Source organism: Brassica rapa, chromosome A03 (genome assembly GCF_000309985.2).
Source record: "Brassica rapa cultivar Chiifu-401-42 chromosome A03, CAAS_Brap_v3.01, whole genome shotgun sequence".
Classification (NCBI taxonomy): Eukaryota; Viridiplantae; Streptophyta; class Magnoliopsida; order Brassicales; family Brassicaceae; genus Brassica; species Brassica rapa.
Genome location: NC_024797.2, coordinates 31,208,399 through 31,228,528, shown reverse-complemented (window position 1 = coordinate 31,228,528; position 20,130 = coordinate 31,208,399). Strand labels below are relative to the sequence as shown.

Genomic DNA, 20,130 nt, shown 5'->3' with positions numbered 1-20,130 from the left:
ATTTTGCGGATGCGCGGTATGTCAATTTAATATTTCGACTATTTCAATTTAATATTTCGACTATTTTGCGGATGCGCGGTATACCTTCACAGCTTACGAATCAAGTATTTCGACTATTTCGGTGACAGTATGTCAATTTAATATTATTTTCTGTTCAATAAAATTTAGAAACTTGTAGATCTATCAAATAATGTTAACCCGTCTAATTTCTTACAAAATTTAAGAAATTTTTTTGCAGGTTTCTAATGGATTTTGTTTTCTTTATCAAGAATTGTACTTCATAATTTATATTATTCATGGATAATATTTTCAATTTTATTATATTTTCTTTTAATATGTCTACATAAATTTTTCGATATTATTTATGTAAAAATAATATTATTCACTTAAAATAAAGAATTACAACACATATACAATACAATTCTAATTAATGATAATATAAAATCTGTTACTTCTAAAACTATGCACTATTTATTCCATATTTTGAAAGAGAATTCGCTTTAGTGATTTCTGGTGACGTGTCGCTCATATGTGAAGTTTCAAGAAATTGTTATAATTTGATTGGTCGATTGTTCTTAATTTTTATTTATTTAATTTAGATCTACAAATTTAAGAAAAGTCTAAAATCATTTAACATCACGTGCCATATAATCTAAAGAATATTACAAATAACTGTTTATGGAAACTAATTCTCTAAATTATAGAAAGATTAATAATGTTTTATTTATTACTTTCAATATTTATAAACTATAAAATATAATGAACGAAATTTTATATAAGATAATTATCAATACTATTAAAAGGGAAAGAGTCCTAAAAAATCTACTGATACAAAGTTATTGCACCTATTTATTTTTTAGTCCAACTTATTGTATACAATTAAATATTATTAACTATCCCCTATTATATAGCAACCAAATAATATATTCTAACATTTAAATAAATCTCACCCACTTTAATAAGATCATGACTATCAATTTAACATATATATATTTGATATAAACGGCACCAAAATTTTAATACGTAGGAGTCGTTGTCATATATACCATCCTCCTCCATTACATCAAAGTTTTCTTACGAGATCAACTTTTGAAATATAAATGAGCCATGTCCTATTAAACATTATAGATCAAACCTGGAGAGTATTTTTCACCCAAAATTTTATAAAACGAATCAATGAATTTTGCTAGGTTTTGGATTTTTGGACCTAATTAGGTATTTAGAAAAAAATTTATTTGGGTTCGGATCGGTTTCTTTCGTATCTTGATGGTTTCGACTCCATAATTCAAATAACTATTAAATATATGTTATTTTTTTGTATGTAACGGGTATGGATCCGTTCAGATATTTAGGACTCAAATAAAACTCGATAAACATAAATATACTCGAAACACAAAAAAATATCCAAAATCTAAACAAATACCTGAAAATCAGAAAATACTCAAAAGACCTAAAATTGTACTTGAAATCTGAGCCGAGGAACCAAAAAATACTCAAAATTTTATTTGAATACCCAAATATATTTTTAAAATTTGATTTCTTACTCGAAATCCAAAACTATAACCGGAAATTCAAACCAAAACTCAAAAATATATGTATACTAAAAAATATCCAAAATACACAAATATATATAATTTACACAAATATTTTGGGTACATTGGCTCCCAAACGGGTTTTGGGTAGGTCCCAGACGCGGACAGAGACCCATATTTCTAAAAAAATACGTATTTTTCTCTGGATCCGACGCGAACCGAACCAGAATTTTCGAGTTGATTTTGGTTTGGTTTTTCGGGGTCCATGTAAAATACCCATGCGCAAAAGAGAATTACATAAGATTTATACAAAATTCCAAATAAAGTAACTCATGAATTATATAATATTTTTAAAAATTATTTCTTTTATATAATTCGACTTTGTAACATAATAATGTAAAACAATCACACAATACTAATTCATATCAAAATTTGTTATAACAAAAGAACCCGCACTTTCAAGCGCGGGTCAAAATCTAGTAATAGTTTTATACTCTACTTGATGAATTGTATTCGAATATGGTTATATAATAACTATTTTAAATATGGGGAATTGCCACTAAAACCACTTTCCTAATACCACTTTTCAACTTTACCACTTTTCAACTTTACCATTAAAATTTTAATAGACAAAGTACCAATATACCCCTGAATAATTAAACCTAAATTACTCTTTTTTTTCCTCAATTCCAAATCTGAGAGTTCCCAGATTGATTTCGAATTCGACGGTGATCAAATCCGACGATCCTGACGAGTTCTCCGGACGGCGCTGGCGAGTTCTCTGGTGGATTTGACGGCGCTGACAAATTCTCCGATGAAGCTGAAAAACTCTACAAGCTCAGGCGAACAAGACGATCTCTCACTTTCTCCTCCATTGAGAAATAATGACAGTGGCGACGAGCGTTGATTCGCTTCTGGAGAAGCTCAAACAGGAGGAGCTTTACCTTCCACCAAGTAATTGAGAGTCCTTACATTCTCAGAGCTGCCAATTTCCTCCTCCAACTCGTGCTTCTCCTCCGTCTTCTTCCTTTGTCTTTGTAAGTTCACCATTTACGCTTTTCATGTTTGTATGCGTGGAAACATGAGCTTTGCATTTTGCTTGAGTGGCTAGGATCGGAAACCTAATAGGAAATGATTTGGGGAAAAAGAAGTATCAATTTTATTGATTTGAGTTTAGTACTCGATGTACTGTATTGAGTTACGACGAAATCATTATCTTAGGGAAGATTACGATGTGATATTCTCAGATTTCTATTCTTAGTAATTAATTACAGAACAATGGAATATCTTTAGTGCTTATATGAAATGAAAGAGGTATATTGAGACTACTTCTACTTTTGGCCACATTCTCTGACAATTTTGTTGCTTTTTAATAGGAATTAAGCTTGGTTAGGTTGGCGTTGAATTCCCTGCAAGGTGTACTTCTCTTATTAGCATACAGAAGCTCTCTTATGGATTATGCTCCGAGCCAGCTGACAACCCACCAAAGTCTGAACTTGTGGCATCGGTTATCAAACACTGACACCTTGGAACAAATTCTTTGAAACATAGGCTGTTTTGGTTATTTGGTCTTTCTTCTCCATAACTTCGTAGACCCATTTCATGAACTTCAAGTTGGAAGTTGAGGGACAGGGGGGAGCTGTAAAGTAGGTGAAAATGAAAAAGCCAATAACAAGAGCCACTATACTCTTGTCAATCAAGCTTTTGCTATTGCTGTGAGAAAGGTCCTAGAAGGCTCTATATCTGGTCTGGATACATTATGTGCATCTGCAGAACTGAGGCGTTCATCTAACATTGTGGTTTTGTAAACCCTTTATAAATTTTTATAAACCATTATAAATTCAGAAACCCCAAGTATCTCTCAATGCTCAATCATCTCAATGCTCAACTATACCTTTTTATAAGGCCTTATAAAAGAAACTGTAAAAAATGATGTTCTTTAATAAGCAAAGAAATGGTGGAAAGTTAGTTAATTTAGTGATTTATAAACTCTTATTAATAGATTTATAAACCTTGTAAATTAATTTATGAACACTTATAAATAAATGTAAAAACTCTTATAAATAGCTTATAAGTTCTTGTAAATAGTTTTATAAACCCTTTTAAATAGTTTTATAAATATTTATATATGTTTTAAAAACTTTATAGATGGTTGATATAAGGTTTTATAAGCTCTTATAAAATTTATAAGTGATTTTATAAAGGTAACCCGCTTGTGGTATTTATTATAATTTTTATATTTATAAGGCCTTATAAAAAGAAACCGTAAAACAATATATATATATATATATATATATATATATATATATATATATATATATATATATAGCCTTATGTTTTTATGTTTTCAGAGGGAAACACAATTTTCAAGAAGATTGGAATTGCAGAAAGAGAGAGAGGACACGTGTTTTTATATGTAATATATATGTTCTTGACACATATAAGAGAAACAAGACACATGTCTTTCTGTAATCTATATGTGTAACACGTATTCTTATAAGTGATTGTAAGCTGTAAATTATTTGTACTTTACATTTACTCTAGTTTCTTTTTTAAGAAAATTAGTAACGAGCATCTTCATGTATTTATATCACCGATTTTACTTTTTAAACTTTTTAAACTTATAACAGCTTTATGAATATTTTACATCTAAATGTAAAGATTTATAAAATCTTATAAAAGATTTATAAACTCTTGAAAAAGATTTATTTTCTCTTACAAATTGTACGATGAAGATTACTAAACTCTCATAATATTTTTATAAACCCTTATATACAGATTTATAAGCTTCTATAAAATGTTATAAGACTTCATAAAATAATTACCTTTTGATATTCTACAAATTCTTATAAATGATTTATAGACCCTTATAAAAAGTTTCTATATATTCATATAAATGATTTTTAAGACTTTATAAATGAAATTACCTTTCTAAATATTTATAAATGATTTTATAAAACCTTATAAATAGTTGGTATATTCTTATAAGTGATTTTATAAAGGTTTATAAATCATTTATAGGAATATATATAAACTATTGATAAAGGTTTATAAATGATTTCTGAATTTTCATAAATGATTTATAAACATTTATAAATTATTTATTATCTTTATAAAGCCTTATAAGAATTTTATTAAGATCATATAATTTGATATGGTTTCTCTGCCTCTTCTTTATAAAACAATTATATCACTTCTCAGATTTTCTTAGCAAACAGAGGTACATCATTAACATCATCCACAATCAACTAAAGGATATATATATATATAGATTCGGTAAGATTCAATCATGATTCATGAGCAAATCTACACTCAAGAACAATTCAACATCCATAAATATTCTATAATTCTCCACAAAACAGTTAAGTCAGAGAGAAAGAGAAGCAGAAGATTCTCACTGCAGGAGGCAGGCCGAGCAGGACGGTGGACGTAAAGCAAGCAAATCTTCTTGCTGGAGAAGTTTCTTGCCGCCCATAACACCGTCGTTTTGCTCCTCTCCACGTCTTCCGCCACAACCACGAAGATCGTCTGATCCACATCTAAAGCCGCCTCCGGAGACTTCTCCAACACTCCCCATTCTTCTTGGAGACACTCGCTCTTATTCTTAGCTAAGAACTATACAGCAAACTCAATATCCCCACGAACCTCTGCTGCCTCATCTCGCTGTTTTCCACCACAAGAGGAATATATATAAACTATTGATAAAGGTTTATAAATGATTTCTAAATCTTCATAAATAATTCATAAACATTTATTAATTATTTATAATCCTTATAAACTGATTTTATAAACTCTTATAAATGAATTATACTTTAATAATATATTTAAAAAACCTTATAGACTGATTTTATAAAGTCTTATTAATTGTTTTATAAACCATTATAAATAATCTTTTATTTATTATAAATAATTTACAAACATTTATATTAGAATTATAGACACTTATAATAGCTTTATGAATATTTTACTTCTAAATGTTTGTAAAGATTTATAAACTCTTGAAAAAGATTTATTAACTCTTATAAATTGTGCTATGAAGATTATTAAACTCTTATAATATTTTTACAAACCCTTATATACAGATTCATAAACTTTTATAAATATATTTTTAAAACCCTAAAAATGATTTATAAGTTCTTATAAATAGTTTTATAAACCCTTATAAAAGGTTTCTAACATGCAAGATAATATAGATTAGCTAGAGCCCAAGCTGCAGCAAGGCTACCTTCCTTTCCCTTGTATCAGAACTTTGCAATTGATCAACCTTCTCGGTGGGAAGATAAGGGACAGTTGCATCCATCCTAGGACCAACAGAGCCTCTCCCACGTTTGTTCCTGTCATTTACAAAGAGACTCAGAAGATGAAGAAAGCTAAAGGTAACAAAAGCTATAGCAAATAGACATATATACCGTAATTGGAGAAAAGACTCAATTCTCATCATCTCCTAAACCTTCATCATCATCATCCAAGTACAATCTTTTGTCCAATGATGATTGATGAGTGATCTTTCTCTCCTCATTAATGGAGCTACATTTCTTATCCAAACTCCTTTTCGAGAAACTACTACTCCGCTTCATTTGGCTACTGCTGCTGCTGCTTTCCTCTCTTGATTTTCTTTTGAGCCTTTCGTTTTCTTGCTCCTGAGCCTTCCACATCTCATTGGTTTCTACCACTCTGTTTATTGTATTATGGTCAAGAAACATGCAAGAGATTAGAGTAAATAATTAACATATTGAGCTACATTGAGTACTAGACAGACACGTAAGTCACAACATTGAACTGTTAAGAAACGCATAACCCAAAACAAAACTTTCAGATTCTGCCAACTTTCTTATTGTGAATCGACCATTCACCAACAATTAAAATAATCCTCTTCCAAAAACATACAACTATTGCTTCAACGAACAAAAGAATATCACACACTATAGCAATGCAAAGGCTTATCCTTTTTAATCTTAACTTTTGTAAAACGAAAATAAGTAGAGGGTGGAAAGAAAAGCATTACATTGTTGAACACCAAGGACAGTTGTTGTGAGAAACCTCGAGTTAGGTCGATGCCTTACATTATGCTTCTCAAGATAAGCTCGGACACCATCTTTTTCAGCTTATTTCCTTAACTCTGCTGCTTTTCTCAACAGAACCGAAGCTATTCGATTTTCAGTTTCCAGATCCATCAGCAGAAGCAGGCTGTTAAAGTAACCAAACACTCAAAATCTGATATAGAAAGCCTGAAATTTTTCTGCCACGAAACTTGTGGAAAAGCTATGGTCTTTGTATGTGAGAGAGAGAGAAAGCAAGTAAAAAAGTAAATGGAACAAAATCAACAACTGAGAAACAGAGGTTTCGCAATCAAGGAATCATAGGAGATTAGTTCGCTAAAGGGAACAGATTCTGCAATTTAAGACACAAGAAGAAACAAAAAAAAATCTCAATGATTGTTTTCAATAAGATTTAAGTGATAAACAAGAGTCAATGATGAAAATGGTGATTACCATTGTACATCGAAGCAAATGTGTGCTGGCAGGGTTGTGGCTCTCATATAAGCTTGAACACAGCTTCTCGGGAACTGAACATATCAATTACATTACAAAATAACTTAGATTTACAAAGGGTTATAAAGGGTCTTAAGTTGTCAAAAACTCAATGTTTTCACAATCAAAACTGTTTATCTTAGATCGACCTGTACAGATTAGAAGTCTAAAGCAATCTTGTTTGATTTTTCGACTAGAGTAACCACAGAATTGAAATTTCGCAAAATTAATCGACACAAACAAAAAAAGGAGAAATTAGAAGCATACCAGTTGGGAATCTTGTACAGAAGTAGGAGTCGACAGTGTGAACCGCAGAGAACCGGTGGAATGAGAGAGAGATGGTGGATCTCCGGTGAATCAGAGGCAGAGAGGAAGAAAAAATATCGCGAGAGAGAGATGGTGGATCTCCGGTGAATCAGAGGCAGAGAGGAAGAAAAAATATCGCGAGAGAGAGAGGAAGAAAAGAGGATCGCGAGAGAGAGATAAGGTTAGGGCTAGTATGGTCTTTTGGTCATTAATAAAAAGTGTATTTATGAAAATGTCTTCATACTAGTGGTATACTTGAAATGTGGTACCAAAGAAAGTGTAGAAGTAAAATTCCCCCATTAAATATAACAAAATCCAAAAACATTTATTAATATTATTTTAAAATTATTTATCGTTGTTTAAAGAATAAATTTATCAGAATTTTAAAATAATTTACAAAATGTTATAAATTGTTTATAAAAATATAAACCTACTACATATTGATTGAGAAGTCATATAAGTGATTTTTTTATTACGTGTCGATCATAAATGAACTTTTCAAATTGTTATAATTTGATTGGCCGATGATTTGAGGATTTTATTTATTATAATTATATCTAAAAGGAAAGGATAATTCAATTACCACTTTCCAAATAATCTACATAATTTTAGAAATAATTATTTATGGTAACTAATTGTTGAAACTATGAAAGAGTAATAATGTGATCAAATTTTTTATATATTTATAAATTACATAAAATAAGAAACAAAAATGTTTATTTGAATTGATATAATGATTTTATATACTTATAGAAAGCCTTATATTTGTATATAAAGTATCATAATAACTATTAATGTCTAATAAATTCCATGCATGTTTTATAAATCATTTATTAAATTATAAATAAATTTATAAAATTATTTATATTGGCTTATCATATGTTTTAAATTATAATAAGAGGTTCTATATGTTCTTTGAGAAAGTGAGCTATATAATCATTTTTTTTCTTCAACTCTTTTCCTATTGCACTTGTTGTTTTCTGATTTGACATGTGCAAGTTTAAATGTAAGTTACTTTATTTATTTTAAACATTTTTTGCCCAAGTTATTATCACATTTATTGAAATTTTAAATGCCAATTTACCTTAATGTTTCTAAATTCTTAATTCGTTTGTAATGACTTACCTTATTACAATATAAAATCCCACTTGAAATTTTCTTCTTAAACACACAAATTATTTTGGGACGTTGCAATTATACATATACACAATAACTGCCTCTTGATACTGAAGTTACTTTGTTCTCTCTCGTCCATGTCAAATATTGAGTACCAGTTTTTCTCCATGACTGATGCTTTCTCGCAGAGACGGTGGTATTAAGATGTAAAATCCGTTACTTCTAAAACTATACACTATTTATTCTATGTTTTGAATTTTGTTATGTCCGCACAGGGTGCGGACCGGTCACCTAGTATATATTAATTGATTCTGTATATGCAATGTGATTTTTGTTTGTGATATTGTCTGATGTATGTACTTAAACACTTCACTAGTCGAGGTTACAGATATATATATATATATATATATTGCCGTAAAATTTAAATTATAATTTCTGTGACTAGATTTTAGTTTTGTAAGAATTTATTTATTTTAATCAAAATCACCGTATAAATCTTTTAAATCAAATAATTGTGTTGTAAGTATATCGGTATATGTGTAACTATACAGACATGGATTGAAGTTCGCTATAGACAACGGTATAATGTAGGCCGCCTGAAAATAGTGGTATCCCTTATTATGATGTAACAAAATGGGGAATGCGAGAGAAAAAAAAATGTATAGTTTTCTGTTTCACACTATGAATTATTTAATTTGCATACATTATCTCTTTCTTATTAAAGGAGGAGTATTGATAGAAATAAATTTTGGCTTTATATGTTTATTACATGAGTGTCATTTTTTAGGTGTCATCATATCACATGCACGCTCACTTACTTTTAAAAAAAAACTCTTTAACAACTAGAATAATTACAAACAAATGCCACTGGTCATTACATTATACTATATGATTTTTGGATTTTCGGATTTCAAAAATAACCTCCAGATTATGTCTATGGTAAGTCATTTACACTTGATTACATTCCGATTTAAAAAAAAAACTGGAGATTTAACTAAGACAGCATATTAACTCCTTTCTATGAGAGACTTTATGGTATGTTCGAAAATTTGGAAGTGTTCTTTACGGTTTTCTTAAAAAAAATATCAAATCGTTTATAATAATGTACATATCACTTAATGTTTCAAAATGTTAAGGAAACACAATTGAATTGTTAACGTATTCAAGGAAACACAATTCAAAGAATTGAAAGACCTACCTAAATCGATAGGAAAATATTTCTGATATATTTTTTGCGTGACCATCACTAATTTTCCTTACCTATTTCACGTCCAGGCATCACGCAATTTATAAATCAGGCAAGTGGTCTATAAATTTTCATTACTTGTGTATAGAATTATATTGATTGTTATTAACTTTTAAAGTAAGAATTAATGGTATAATAGGAGAAAAGAAAAAAGAATCATTTCAATTATTAAAAAGACAAAATGTCATTGTACCTTTTTAATATATAGATATATAAATAAAAGTTATTTTTTATAAAAATATATGGTTTTAAATTTGAACTTTTTATATAAAAGTTTTCGACTTTTTTTCAAATTGTTTTTTTTTTAATTATTTTTGAATTTCGAAAATACTTTTTAAAACTATTTTATTTTTTTTACTTTTATTAAATTTTTAATATTTGTTTTCTAATTTATGTTAAAGTTGTGATTTGTATTATTTCATTGTTCAATTTTGTGTGTTTTTGTATGCGAGTGTATTTTATTGCATAGATTTCAAAAATCTTATGGGTATAGATGATATTCTCAAAGTTTAGTCTTATGAGTAAAAAAAAAGAGAATTTACATCCCAATAACAATAGATTTTAATAGAATCTTAAAATCAATGAAAACTAAACTTTTCCAATAACAAAAGATTTTGAGTAGAATTTAAAAGTCATCATCCCAATAACAATGGATTCTAATTAAATTTTAAAAATCCATAAACCAATAACAACGGAATCTCAAAATTTAATAACTCCTCTTGAATTCTTGTTAACTAGCATTGAAACTGTATCATACTTACAGTTTTTTTTTTTTTTCTTATAATTTGTCCCTTTCATATTTTATTGTTATATACCCTATATTTAGTTTTATCTTATATCCATACTTTATATTATGAAATCAATAATTATATTACTTATGTTTCGTTTATTTTATATTCATAGCTAATTTTATATAAATATAAGCTTCGATATCATAGTTTTGCTTCCACGAACTATATTTCAATTACACCTAATCAATAACACAAGTTTTAAAAAAAATTGAAGCTTACCTTATATAAACATGCACATTATCTTTCAATATTTCGGTAGATAACATGTAAAATTTGTGACTGTGACTTTTATCCTTTTCTTATCTATAGATTTAAAATTATAATCTCTTTTAATTCATCCACTCCGCGCAAAACGCGGATATCACCTAGTTATTTCATTATATTATAAGCTATGTCACATGTTTTGCTAACTGTTTTTTTCTTTCGATATAGCTAATTCTTAATATGCACTATTTCGTCATCGATGTTTCCAAAATTAAATTTGTAAAAGTAAATATTCAGAGAAGTTAAGCCCTTTTTCAAAAAAGAAAATATATATTCAGTGAAATTTAACTATAAAATATTTGTAGTTTTTAGAATCTCACTCTTGTATGTTCTAGAAGTTTCATTGATCAAAACCAGATGGGAAAAAATATATATTTGCAGTTGTTTGCCAAAGTCTAGCCCCTCTCCCTTTATTCCCTTTGAACCTTTATACAAAAAGCACCGACGTCTTCCTGTTATTGGCTGGAAGTCTTTTATTTCTGGAGGCCTTTAAAATCACTGTGGACTCTGGTCCCATGGCACGGCTATTTGTTTCATATATATAGCAAATAATATGTTTAAAATTATCTTAGAAAAAAATGTTTAAAACTATATTATATAAGTATATGCTAAACAAATAATCGATCACAAATATATTAATTTAAGTCATTTAACAAATTTGGTAAAAAAATTGGTATAAAGAATGTGATATGATATTTTTAGATTAATTAATACTTTAACTTTAAATAGTAAAACATATATGATAATAAAAATTTAGTAATGAATGTATGAATAAAATTTACTAAATAAAATATGGTAAAATATATAAATTTGAAAAAACTTTTTTGGGATATACTATTTTAAATTCATATTGTTTAAAGCATTTAAATTTTAAAAATGTTTCTGAAGTGAAGTAGGAAAAATGTTTTAACTTAACAACTCTCTCTTTTTATACCTTAATAATTTCTTATGTAAGAAATTTATTATCATATTGAATATTAAAAACAAGCTAGACCTAGAAGCAAAAATGAAAGATATTAAAATGGTTAGTATAACTACATTTACTCTCTTATTTTTTTTAAAGAAGGTGGTGATTCATAAAACAATACTTTTCATTAAGGGAAAAGATACATTAAATTTTTACGTCAACATTATTAGAAAGATTTTCTTAATTAATTCATTAAGAACATGACACGTTAGATTTATTAGTTTTATTAATTTTTGCTTGAATATCTTAAAGCGACTTTTCCAAATTTGATTAATCCTCTTTAGCCTCAACAATTTGACCACAGTTTCAGTCATGACAAATTTACCTTTTGATAATCTTTTTTTTTTGACAAAGATTTATTTTTTAAATAACTAGATCTCGATCCGTGCAACCACGCGGATTTTTGTTTTCATTTACTTTTATATAAATATTTTGTTTTCAATTCTAAATTGGTATATATTATAATATATATATATATATGTGTCTATCAATTTTTAAAACATAATAATTTTACGGTATATTATATTCATGAATTGATTGTTTCAAACTTTTACATGTATTTGTATCTTCTTCTATATATATATTTTCAAATTATTATTTTATTATTAAAATCGTAACTATATATATATAAAGATTAGTAAAATATTTTTATATTTTCATACTGTAATATTTCACAAATTTAGAAAGTTTTTTAAAAAATTAAACTTTTCGCTTCATAGATTTATATTATCGAGTAAATAATTAAATATTTAGCTTTTGTTTAATTTTATAAATAAACTATATAGTTTAAAATTTATTTTCATTAGTTTAAGATAGTAAAGATTAATCATTGTTAGATAATATAATTTTTGTTATTTAAAAAAAATCTTTATAACTTTAAAAGTTAACATCGACAAATATTTAAATAATTAACACATGGAGGTATACTATAACAACATTAAATTATATCTTCTTTTTTGACATCTCATTAAATTATATCTATTTAATTTATATTATCTATAAATCTAATGAATCATCTATTGTTTAAATCTAATTATTAATAGTCCAATAAAAATTTCTGGTAGGTCCAAAATTTTAAATGATAAGATTAGAGATTAAATGTAATATGATTTTTTAGAAATAAGTTCATTAGGTCCATTTTAAAAAAAAAATCACACATGAATCAAAGTTTTTTTTTTTTACGACAAAAGGCTAAGAACCTAAGAAGATTCCTGATCCGAGAGCCAACTCGGAGGAACTGAGTCAACATAAACCATAGCAGATGGCGAAGTTCTAGCACCTAGCACATGAGTCAACATGAATCAAAGTATGAATCAAAGTTATGACTTTTGTTTTAATATATAAGATATTTCTATTTCTTTTGTTAATATCTATTTATAATAATACGAACTTACGGTACACCTACATCATGTTACTGTGATTTACAGATTTTTTGTTGTTGTAATATTTCGTTTTTTTTGCTTCATCAATCAAGGTAAAACATTTTCCTTCATGATAGGCGACTCAAACTATGATTTGGACAACCTTAAATACCTTTGCATGTTACATGAGATGGGAATATACCAAAACAAATATATGACTCTGGCTGACAAAACATTATCATATACTCTCTCTATTCTCGAAAATAATATTTTTTTGTAAAAATATAATAAATGTTAATTTAATTTAAAATTTTTTTTGAATACATTTTTTAATAACTATCCACCAATAAAATTTAATCAATTCAAATATTCACAATTAATATTTCTTAAAAATATACAAAAATACTTTAAAAATATAAAAAAAATATTTTTGTGAAACAAGAATAATTCTAGAAAATCTTACTTTCGGGAACGGATAAAATAACAACGAGTCTAGAAATGTTTTAAATTTTAAACCACATCTTTATTTCAGGGGTATTGCTAAAAGCTCTTCTTCCTTTCTTTTCGTTCTTATTTTAATCAAAAACATATATCTTTTAACTGACGTATCGGCAGGTATTCATGTAAATAATTTGGTGTATGTAATCTGTAATGCAGATCAAAATGAAGCTGTTTGAAAAGTTATAATTTGGCCCCTCGAACAAAAGATAGGTAAATAATAGAAAAGAAGTTCCAAACGGCTAGGGCCTCAACTTTTAGTAAAGGGGGACTATGGAGCTTTCTTCAAATGCCTTTGTGGAGAGTAAAAATCGAGTTTAGTGCCGCTGTTGTTGAAGTTCGACCCATGCGCCAATGGCCGTATTTTGGCTCCTATGTTTTTCTTCAACCCTCTCGGAGATCTGATTCCATTTCTCAGGTTGATAAGTTTTTTTTACGTCTTGCAAATTGATGTTATAGTGTGGTAGACAATACTTAACAAGTGCGTAGATGTATTATGTGCAACAGTTAAGATGTCAATCAATGGAAATAGAGAAGATGGCGAGATAAAATTTTAGTTAAGAAGTCGGCAACTCAAAATTGATTAAGAACTCTACTCTTGACAGTGACTCTAAGTCCACAAAATGATGGAAATTAAACATTATAAGTTTACAGAAAATTATAACCTTAGATCATAAGCCCGTTTTCAAAAAAAAAAAAAAATTATAACCTTAGATCATATTTGTTGGATGTATGGCATGATATATCGTAAGCACAAACCAATTGGTTATAATTATATAAGAAGCAGTTATGTTTGTTCAGGTAGATCTATGAGAACGAATGTTAACAATAAAAACACCTAATTAGGGATCTATAGTATTAAAGTCGCTAAATCATCATGTGTTTTAGGTCAAATGCCGGCGAGTATTGTTCCCTGCACATGGCAAATTTCTCATAATTGATTACGGCTTCTTAATTATTATGTTTATAGTTTTTAATAACCGCTAGGTTATATTTGTGAACTTAAATAACATATCCTTTTATTTAAAATACAATAAAACTAATGCAAGCTCAAGCTGTCTTCAACATGCGTTATTTTTTCCCCATTTGTTTACAATTTTACCGTATCATAAATCATAATGTTCATTTTGTATTCTCACTCTAGAAATGTAGTCTACAGGTTTTTCCAATTAAGTATTTACATTTTTATTTCTCATTCAAAATGTTGGGAAGTAAATCATTCTACTCTATCAATTAAATCCTTGACTTAAATTACGTTTTGGTATTAGCTAGTATGTTATCTTCGAATACTGTAATTTTAAAACTAAGCAATTAATTACATAACTCCTCTTTGTATTAAGGCCATCTGCATTAGTGAACCCCCATATGGGTTCATAAGATTTTTTTAATAATTTAATGGTGGGACCCGGAATAGTGAACCTCTATAAACCTCTATATATTTTGCATCCGCATTAGTGAACCCGAAGAAGAGGTTCTTATAAATTAAATAATATTTTTTTTTTAAGTTTGCATATTGAGAATTCATTAATAAGATATATTTATAAAAAGTTCTAAAAACAATTTTATTCAATACAATGATAATTCATAACACACATTTTTTTTTGAAAACATTTTATTGAAAACATTGAAACTTCAAGAACATACAAATATTATTCATCGACATTACCAAACTTTTGCCATACATTTTCAACTAAATCAGCTTTTAAACGATCATGTATCTGTGAATCCCGAACTTCATTGCGAATGCCACGCATATTACCGATATTCATACTTCTTGTCCTTTGCACCTGGGAACTCCTGCTCGACTCCCCTGACTCAAACTCAGATGTATCAATTTGAGCGTATCCGCTTCGTTCGTTCTCTACTATCATATTGTGCAAAATGACACAAGTTCTCATAATCTTTCCTATCTTAACCTTGTCCCAAAGTAGAGCAGGGTTTTTAACTATTGCAAACCTTGATTGCAATACTCCAAAAGCCCGTTCAACATCTTTTCTGGTGGATTCTTGACGGTGAGCAAATAGCTCTGCTTTAGGACCTTGAGGAAGCGAGATGGATTGGATAAATGTTGCCCAATTCGGATAAATTCCGTCAGTAAGGTAGTACGCCATACGATAAGTGTGGTTGTTGACCTTGAAATTAACTTTAGGTGCTCGACCCTCTAAAATGTCACTGAAAACAGGAGAGCGATCAAGAACATTGATATCGTTGAGAGTACCTGGTAAGCCGAAAAATGCGTGCCATATCCACAGATCCTGAGATGCCACAGCTTCTAAGACAATTGTCGGCTTTCCTGAACCACGTGTGTATTGTCCTCTCCAAGCCGTAGGACAGTTTTTCCACTCCCAATGCATACAATCGATGCTGCCTATCATCCCTGGAAAACCGCGTACCTCTCCAATATCGAGTAAACGTTGAAGATCATCGGGTGTGGGTCTTCTCAGATACTCTTCTCCAAACAATTCCATTATCCCATCAGTGAAATTTTCCAAACATAAACGTGCAGTACTTTCTCCAAGTCGGAGATATTCGTCATACGTATCTCCCGATTGACCATATGCCAGCATACGTATAGCCGCCGTACACTTTTGGAGTGCAGATAGCCCGTACCTTCCGTGCCCATTTCTTTGCTGAAAGTATGGAACTTCAGAGCTTAGGCTTTCGACAATGCGAAGGAACAACGGCTTGTTCATTCGAAAACGCCGCCTAAACATTTCCGGTTGGTATGTTGGATTTTCGATGAAATAGTCGTTCCATAGTTGATTGTGTCCTCGTTCCCGATCTCTTTCGATATAAGCTCGTCTCTTGGCTTGAACATTAACCACCGAATCGATGTAATTATCAACAACTTGGTCGACCATTTCTTCTATAGCTTCATCTACTTCATCACTCGATGAGGAAGACATCGTTAAAGCAACTCACAAACAATATATATATTTTTCCCTATGGTGAAGCTTGAAGTGAGAAAGAGATGTGAAAGTGGAAGTGTGATATTTGAGGTTAGTTTCAAAGTCGATATTTTAAAACCAAAGAAAAATGAAAGTTGCACATAGAGAAGAAGAAGTGTAGAAAGAAGTGTAGAAACCCAAAGTGGATATTTTAAAACCAAAGAAAAATGAGAGTTGCACAAAGAGAAGATAAAGACCTAGTTTATATATAGAGTCATAGTTTACATATCCTTGATTCAACTTAAGCGGGTACATACACCCGTGAGTACAGCCTTGATGGAAAAGAAGTGTAGAAAGATACAAAATTCTACACTTCCCGTGAATGAAACATACTTAAAGTCCTACTACCGTGCGCCTAAACAGACTGACATCAAGAAAAAGAACAAGATTACATAAAACCCTGCAACCCGTGACCTAAACAGACTGACATACAGAACAACCATCAACCTCCTGCAACCCGTGACAAGCATCCACCTCCTGCAACCCGTGACCTGCAAAACCAAACAGAACACATTCAATTAACTTAAACACGTAAGTTCACAAGAAAACATAACACACATTCATAAAAAAGTTTGATCTGCCTAACTTCTTCCTCATCAGGCAGCTCCACTGGTTCCTTCCTTTTCTCCTTTGCACCATCTCTGGACAGAAAGTTTGATCTCCATTTTTGATCGAACCTAAGTTCTCTCCACGCATGTACTTTACCAAACTAGTTCTAGTTCACTTAAGTATAGTATTGACTTTCAAAAACATGAAGTGAGCATTAGTGTACCTTTGGGTTTCAATGGAAACACAGCTTCTCCAGGGTTTCCACATCGGATGTGAGGTTATCAACCTGGCCAGTGAGGAATTCAACCTGTCCCTGCACATTCAAACGCCAATAAGAGAGTGTTAGTGAGTAGCTTTACAAGTATTAAACTACCTAATTTTGATTCACTTACCTCCAGTGAAGCAATCTTTTTATTGAGATCCGGCATCACCTTTACCATCTCCTCAGCCTCCTGTAACCGCTTACTCAGACATTCCAACTTCTCCATGTCAGTGACCTGAACATGGAGGTTATCAACATGAACCGTCAGGATTTTAACCTGTGACTGCGCATGTTAACAGAAATAAAATAATTGCGGAGAAAATACTTAAAAGGGAAAAGTATAGTTCACTAACCTCCAGTCTGTCAATCTGATAATTGAGCTCAGGCACCCCGTTGATCACCTGCTCAGCTTCCTCCACCCGCTTAGACAGCCGTTGGATCTCCTCCTGGACCCCAACCACCCATGCCTGACGATAATGGAACCCATCAGCCTTGTGAACACCAAAAAAAAACACAAGTTAGAATCGGTTTTTGCAGATTAATTATTACAAATTAGCCAATTGAAGACAAACTTTACCTCGTAGTTTGTGCAAGTGAAGAACCGCTTGCCAGGAAGAGTGTCGTACTCCTCCTTCTTCCGGACCTCGTCTATTATTCTCCCACCACACGGACACCTTGTCGGAATCCCATATTCCGAATCGGCAACGTATCCTAGCATGTTGATGTAGTCCTTTTGGCTCTTTCTGTCTCTTCTCTCAGCTGCGGGATCCATCTAAAACAGATAAACAAATAGGTTAGAACATTGTTGACGAAACAAAAAGCTGAAACGAACCCTAAATCAAACCCTCATCACGCTTTACAAACATAAATCGAAACCTCACTACTCAATTTACATCTCTAGCTAGAAACCCCCAAATCGATTTTCAAACCCCAGTGAAACGATCCCTAATTAGCTTTCGATCTCAAACCCCCAATCAAACGAACCCTTAATCAAACCCTCATCACGCTTTACAAACGAAATTCGAAACCCCACTACTCGATTTACAACTCTAGCTAGAAACCCCCAAATCGATTTTCAAACCCCAGTGAAACGAACCCTAATTCGGTTTCGATCCCAAAATCCCCCGATGAAACGAACCCTAATGGATGCTCACCTTAGCTCGTGGAGGAAATGGTTGATTAGATGGAGAAATACGTCGAGGAAATGGAGAAATGGAATGGCGTCACCGTCGCTCGCGCAATCGCCTTTGAGAGAAACAAACCCTAGGAAAGAGAACAAATGAATTTGGTTTGCACAGACCCCGTGTCTCGACTTCGTCAACACAAAAACGCGCTTCCAATCATCTCTTGCCACATCACTTGAACCCGTATCATACGGGCTCACTCTGGCGAACCGGTTCACCAATTTTACTCCATTTATTTAAATAAAAACGGTAAATGACCCTATGAAACCGAGCCCATAAACCGCTTTAAAACCCTTGATGGGCATGCCCTAAGAGCCTAGATAAGACCCCCCCTTTAATCTCTCGAGTCTTGAGTTGACACATGCAACGATACTCTCAAGAAGGAATACTGTATATGTATTTGAAATAATGGTAGCAAAAAGGAAACTATCAAATAGAAGACCCCTTTATATATAAAAATAAAAATAAAGAGGCTTCTATATATTTTTAATACTCACGAATGAACCATCCGTGATCAATGGATATAAAACAAACTACGCAGCATCTAAAGGTATAATACTGCCAGTAAAGGGTAGAATAGGATTCCCCATTATGAGTCACGATGAAATATAACCATTATTTGTGATTTACTGGTGTATAAATATAGAGTACTCATAAATATATATCGAACTTTGAAATTAAAAAGTCTGAAAAAAACGAGATACGAAAAGAAGTAAAAAGATGAGATGTGTAAAAGTAAACAATACACGATGCGAAGATTTGACGTATAACTATTGACTATTGTTCACATCAAAACCTCTCAAATTCACCAAAAAATACGTTGAAAATATATTACAAGAATCTGCAGATAGGGCGTTTTGATAACCCTTACATTTGAGTGGTCTCCATACATTACAATTTTTTTCATACATTACAATTATTCTATGTTTTTCTTTTGCACTGGGTTTTTAAAAAATCTTCTTTCACCAATTCAACACCACTAAAACATTATATATAATATATAAATATAATCAATAAAAAACATAAACCTAACAATCCTCAATTCATCTAACTAGCTAGCTACGTTAGCGTAACAGATTTGTAATTCTTCTTATGAATACATCCAAATGCATAAGTTGGCGTTGATATCATGGAGATATCGACACTTTTTGAAGACTAATTAATACCTTTTGTGAAATTTTGCTTTATGTAAATGTAAGAGTGCTGAGAAAGAAGCTAGTGTCATTTGCATAATACTAACTCTTTATGAGATTGTAGTTAGGTAAGTGATCGTGGGACTTTTTTTAAATAAATGTTGGTCAATTAAAAAGAAACACAGGCTAAGTAATCAAAATAACGATTTGTTTCTCTTTGAAAATAGATATGATCTTGTTACATGTATTATAAAAGAAATATGCTCCATGTTTCATTACTTGAATTCCAATACGATAGTCTGACAAGATTATACAAAATGCAAGCAGTATTTTGGTCTATACGCGCTAAAATCTTTATTTACTCTAACGGTGGCGACAGTTTGAAGTCAATTACTACTAACCCATTTTACCAAAAAAAAAATTACTACTAACCCTCAATAAA

The 20,130-nt window shown here is 30.5% G+C and overlaps 2 protein-coding genes and 1 long non-coding RNA gene across 3 annotated transcripts; all 3 read right to left on the bottom strand.

Annotated features, from left to right (window-relative positions):
- Positions 1–680: 680 nt before the first annotated feature.
- On the bottom strand, positions 681–7,850 carry LOC103829615. The gene is made up of 4 exons (XR_004456711.1): positions 7,331–7,850; positions 7,025–7,098; positions 6,538–6,719; positions 681–6,206 (listed from the first exon to the last, which is right to left on the bottom strand). It is a non-coding gene; the product is annotated as an uncharacterized LOC103829615 (long non-coding RNA).
- A 5,229-nt stretch (positions 7,851–13,079) lies between these two features.
- Positions 13,080–19,898, bottom strand: LOC103862359. Its single transcript, XM_033288019.1, has 4 exons — positions 18,526–19,898; positions 17,949–18,143; positions 17,725–17,862; positions 13,080–17,654 (listed from the first exon to the last, which is right to left on the bottom strand). Exons 2-4 carry the CDS (start codon positions 18,141–18,143, stop codon positions 17,412–17,414), a joined length of 576 nt encoding a protein of 191 aa, XP_033143910.1. The 5' UTR covers positions 18,526–19,898; the 3' UTR covers positions 13,080–17,411.
- Positions 15,262–16,518, bottom strand: LOC103868573 (putative nuclease HARBI1). The gene has a single exon (XM_009146660.3). It carries the CDS (start codon positions 16,516–16,518, stop codon positions 15,262–15,264), a length of 1,257 nt encoding a protein of 418 aa, XP_009144908.2.
- Positions 19,899–20,130: the final 232 nt, after the last annotated feature.

Coding starts and splice junctions, on each gene's coding strand:
- LOC103868573 (XM_009146660.3), bottom strand. CDS start 16,518: ATGTCTTCCTCATCGAGTGATGAAGTAGATGAAGCTATAGAAGAAATG.
- LOC103862359 (XM_033288019.1), bottom strand. CDS start 18,143: ATGGATCCCGCAGCTGAGAGAAGAGACAGAAAGAGCCAAAAGGACTAC. Junction 17,863..17,948: donor TCACTTGCACAAACTACGAG/GTAAAGTTTGTC, acceptor GGTGTTCACAAG/GCTGATGGGTTCCATTATCG. Junction 17,655..17,724: donor ATCAGATTGACAGACTGGAG/GTTAGTGAACTA, acceptor TAACATGCGCAG/TCACAGGTTAAAATCCTGAC.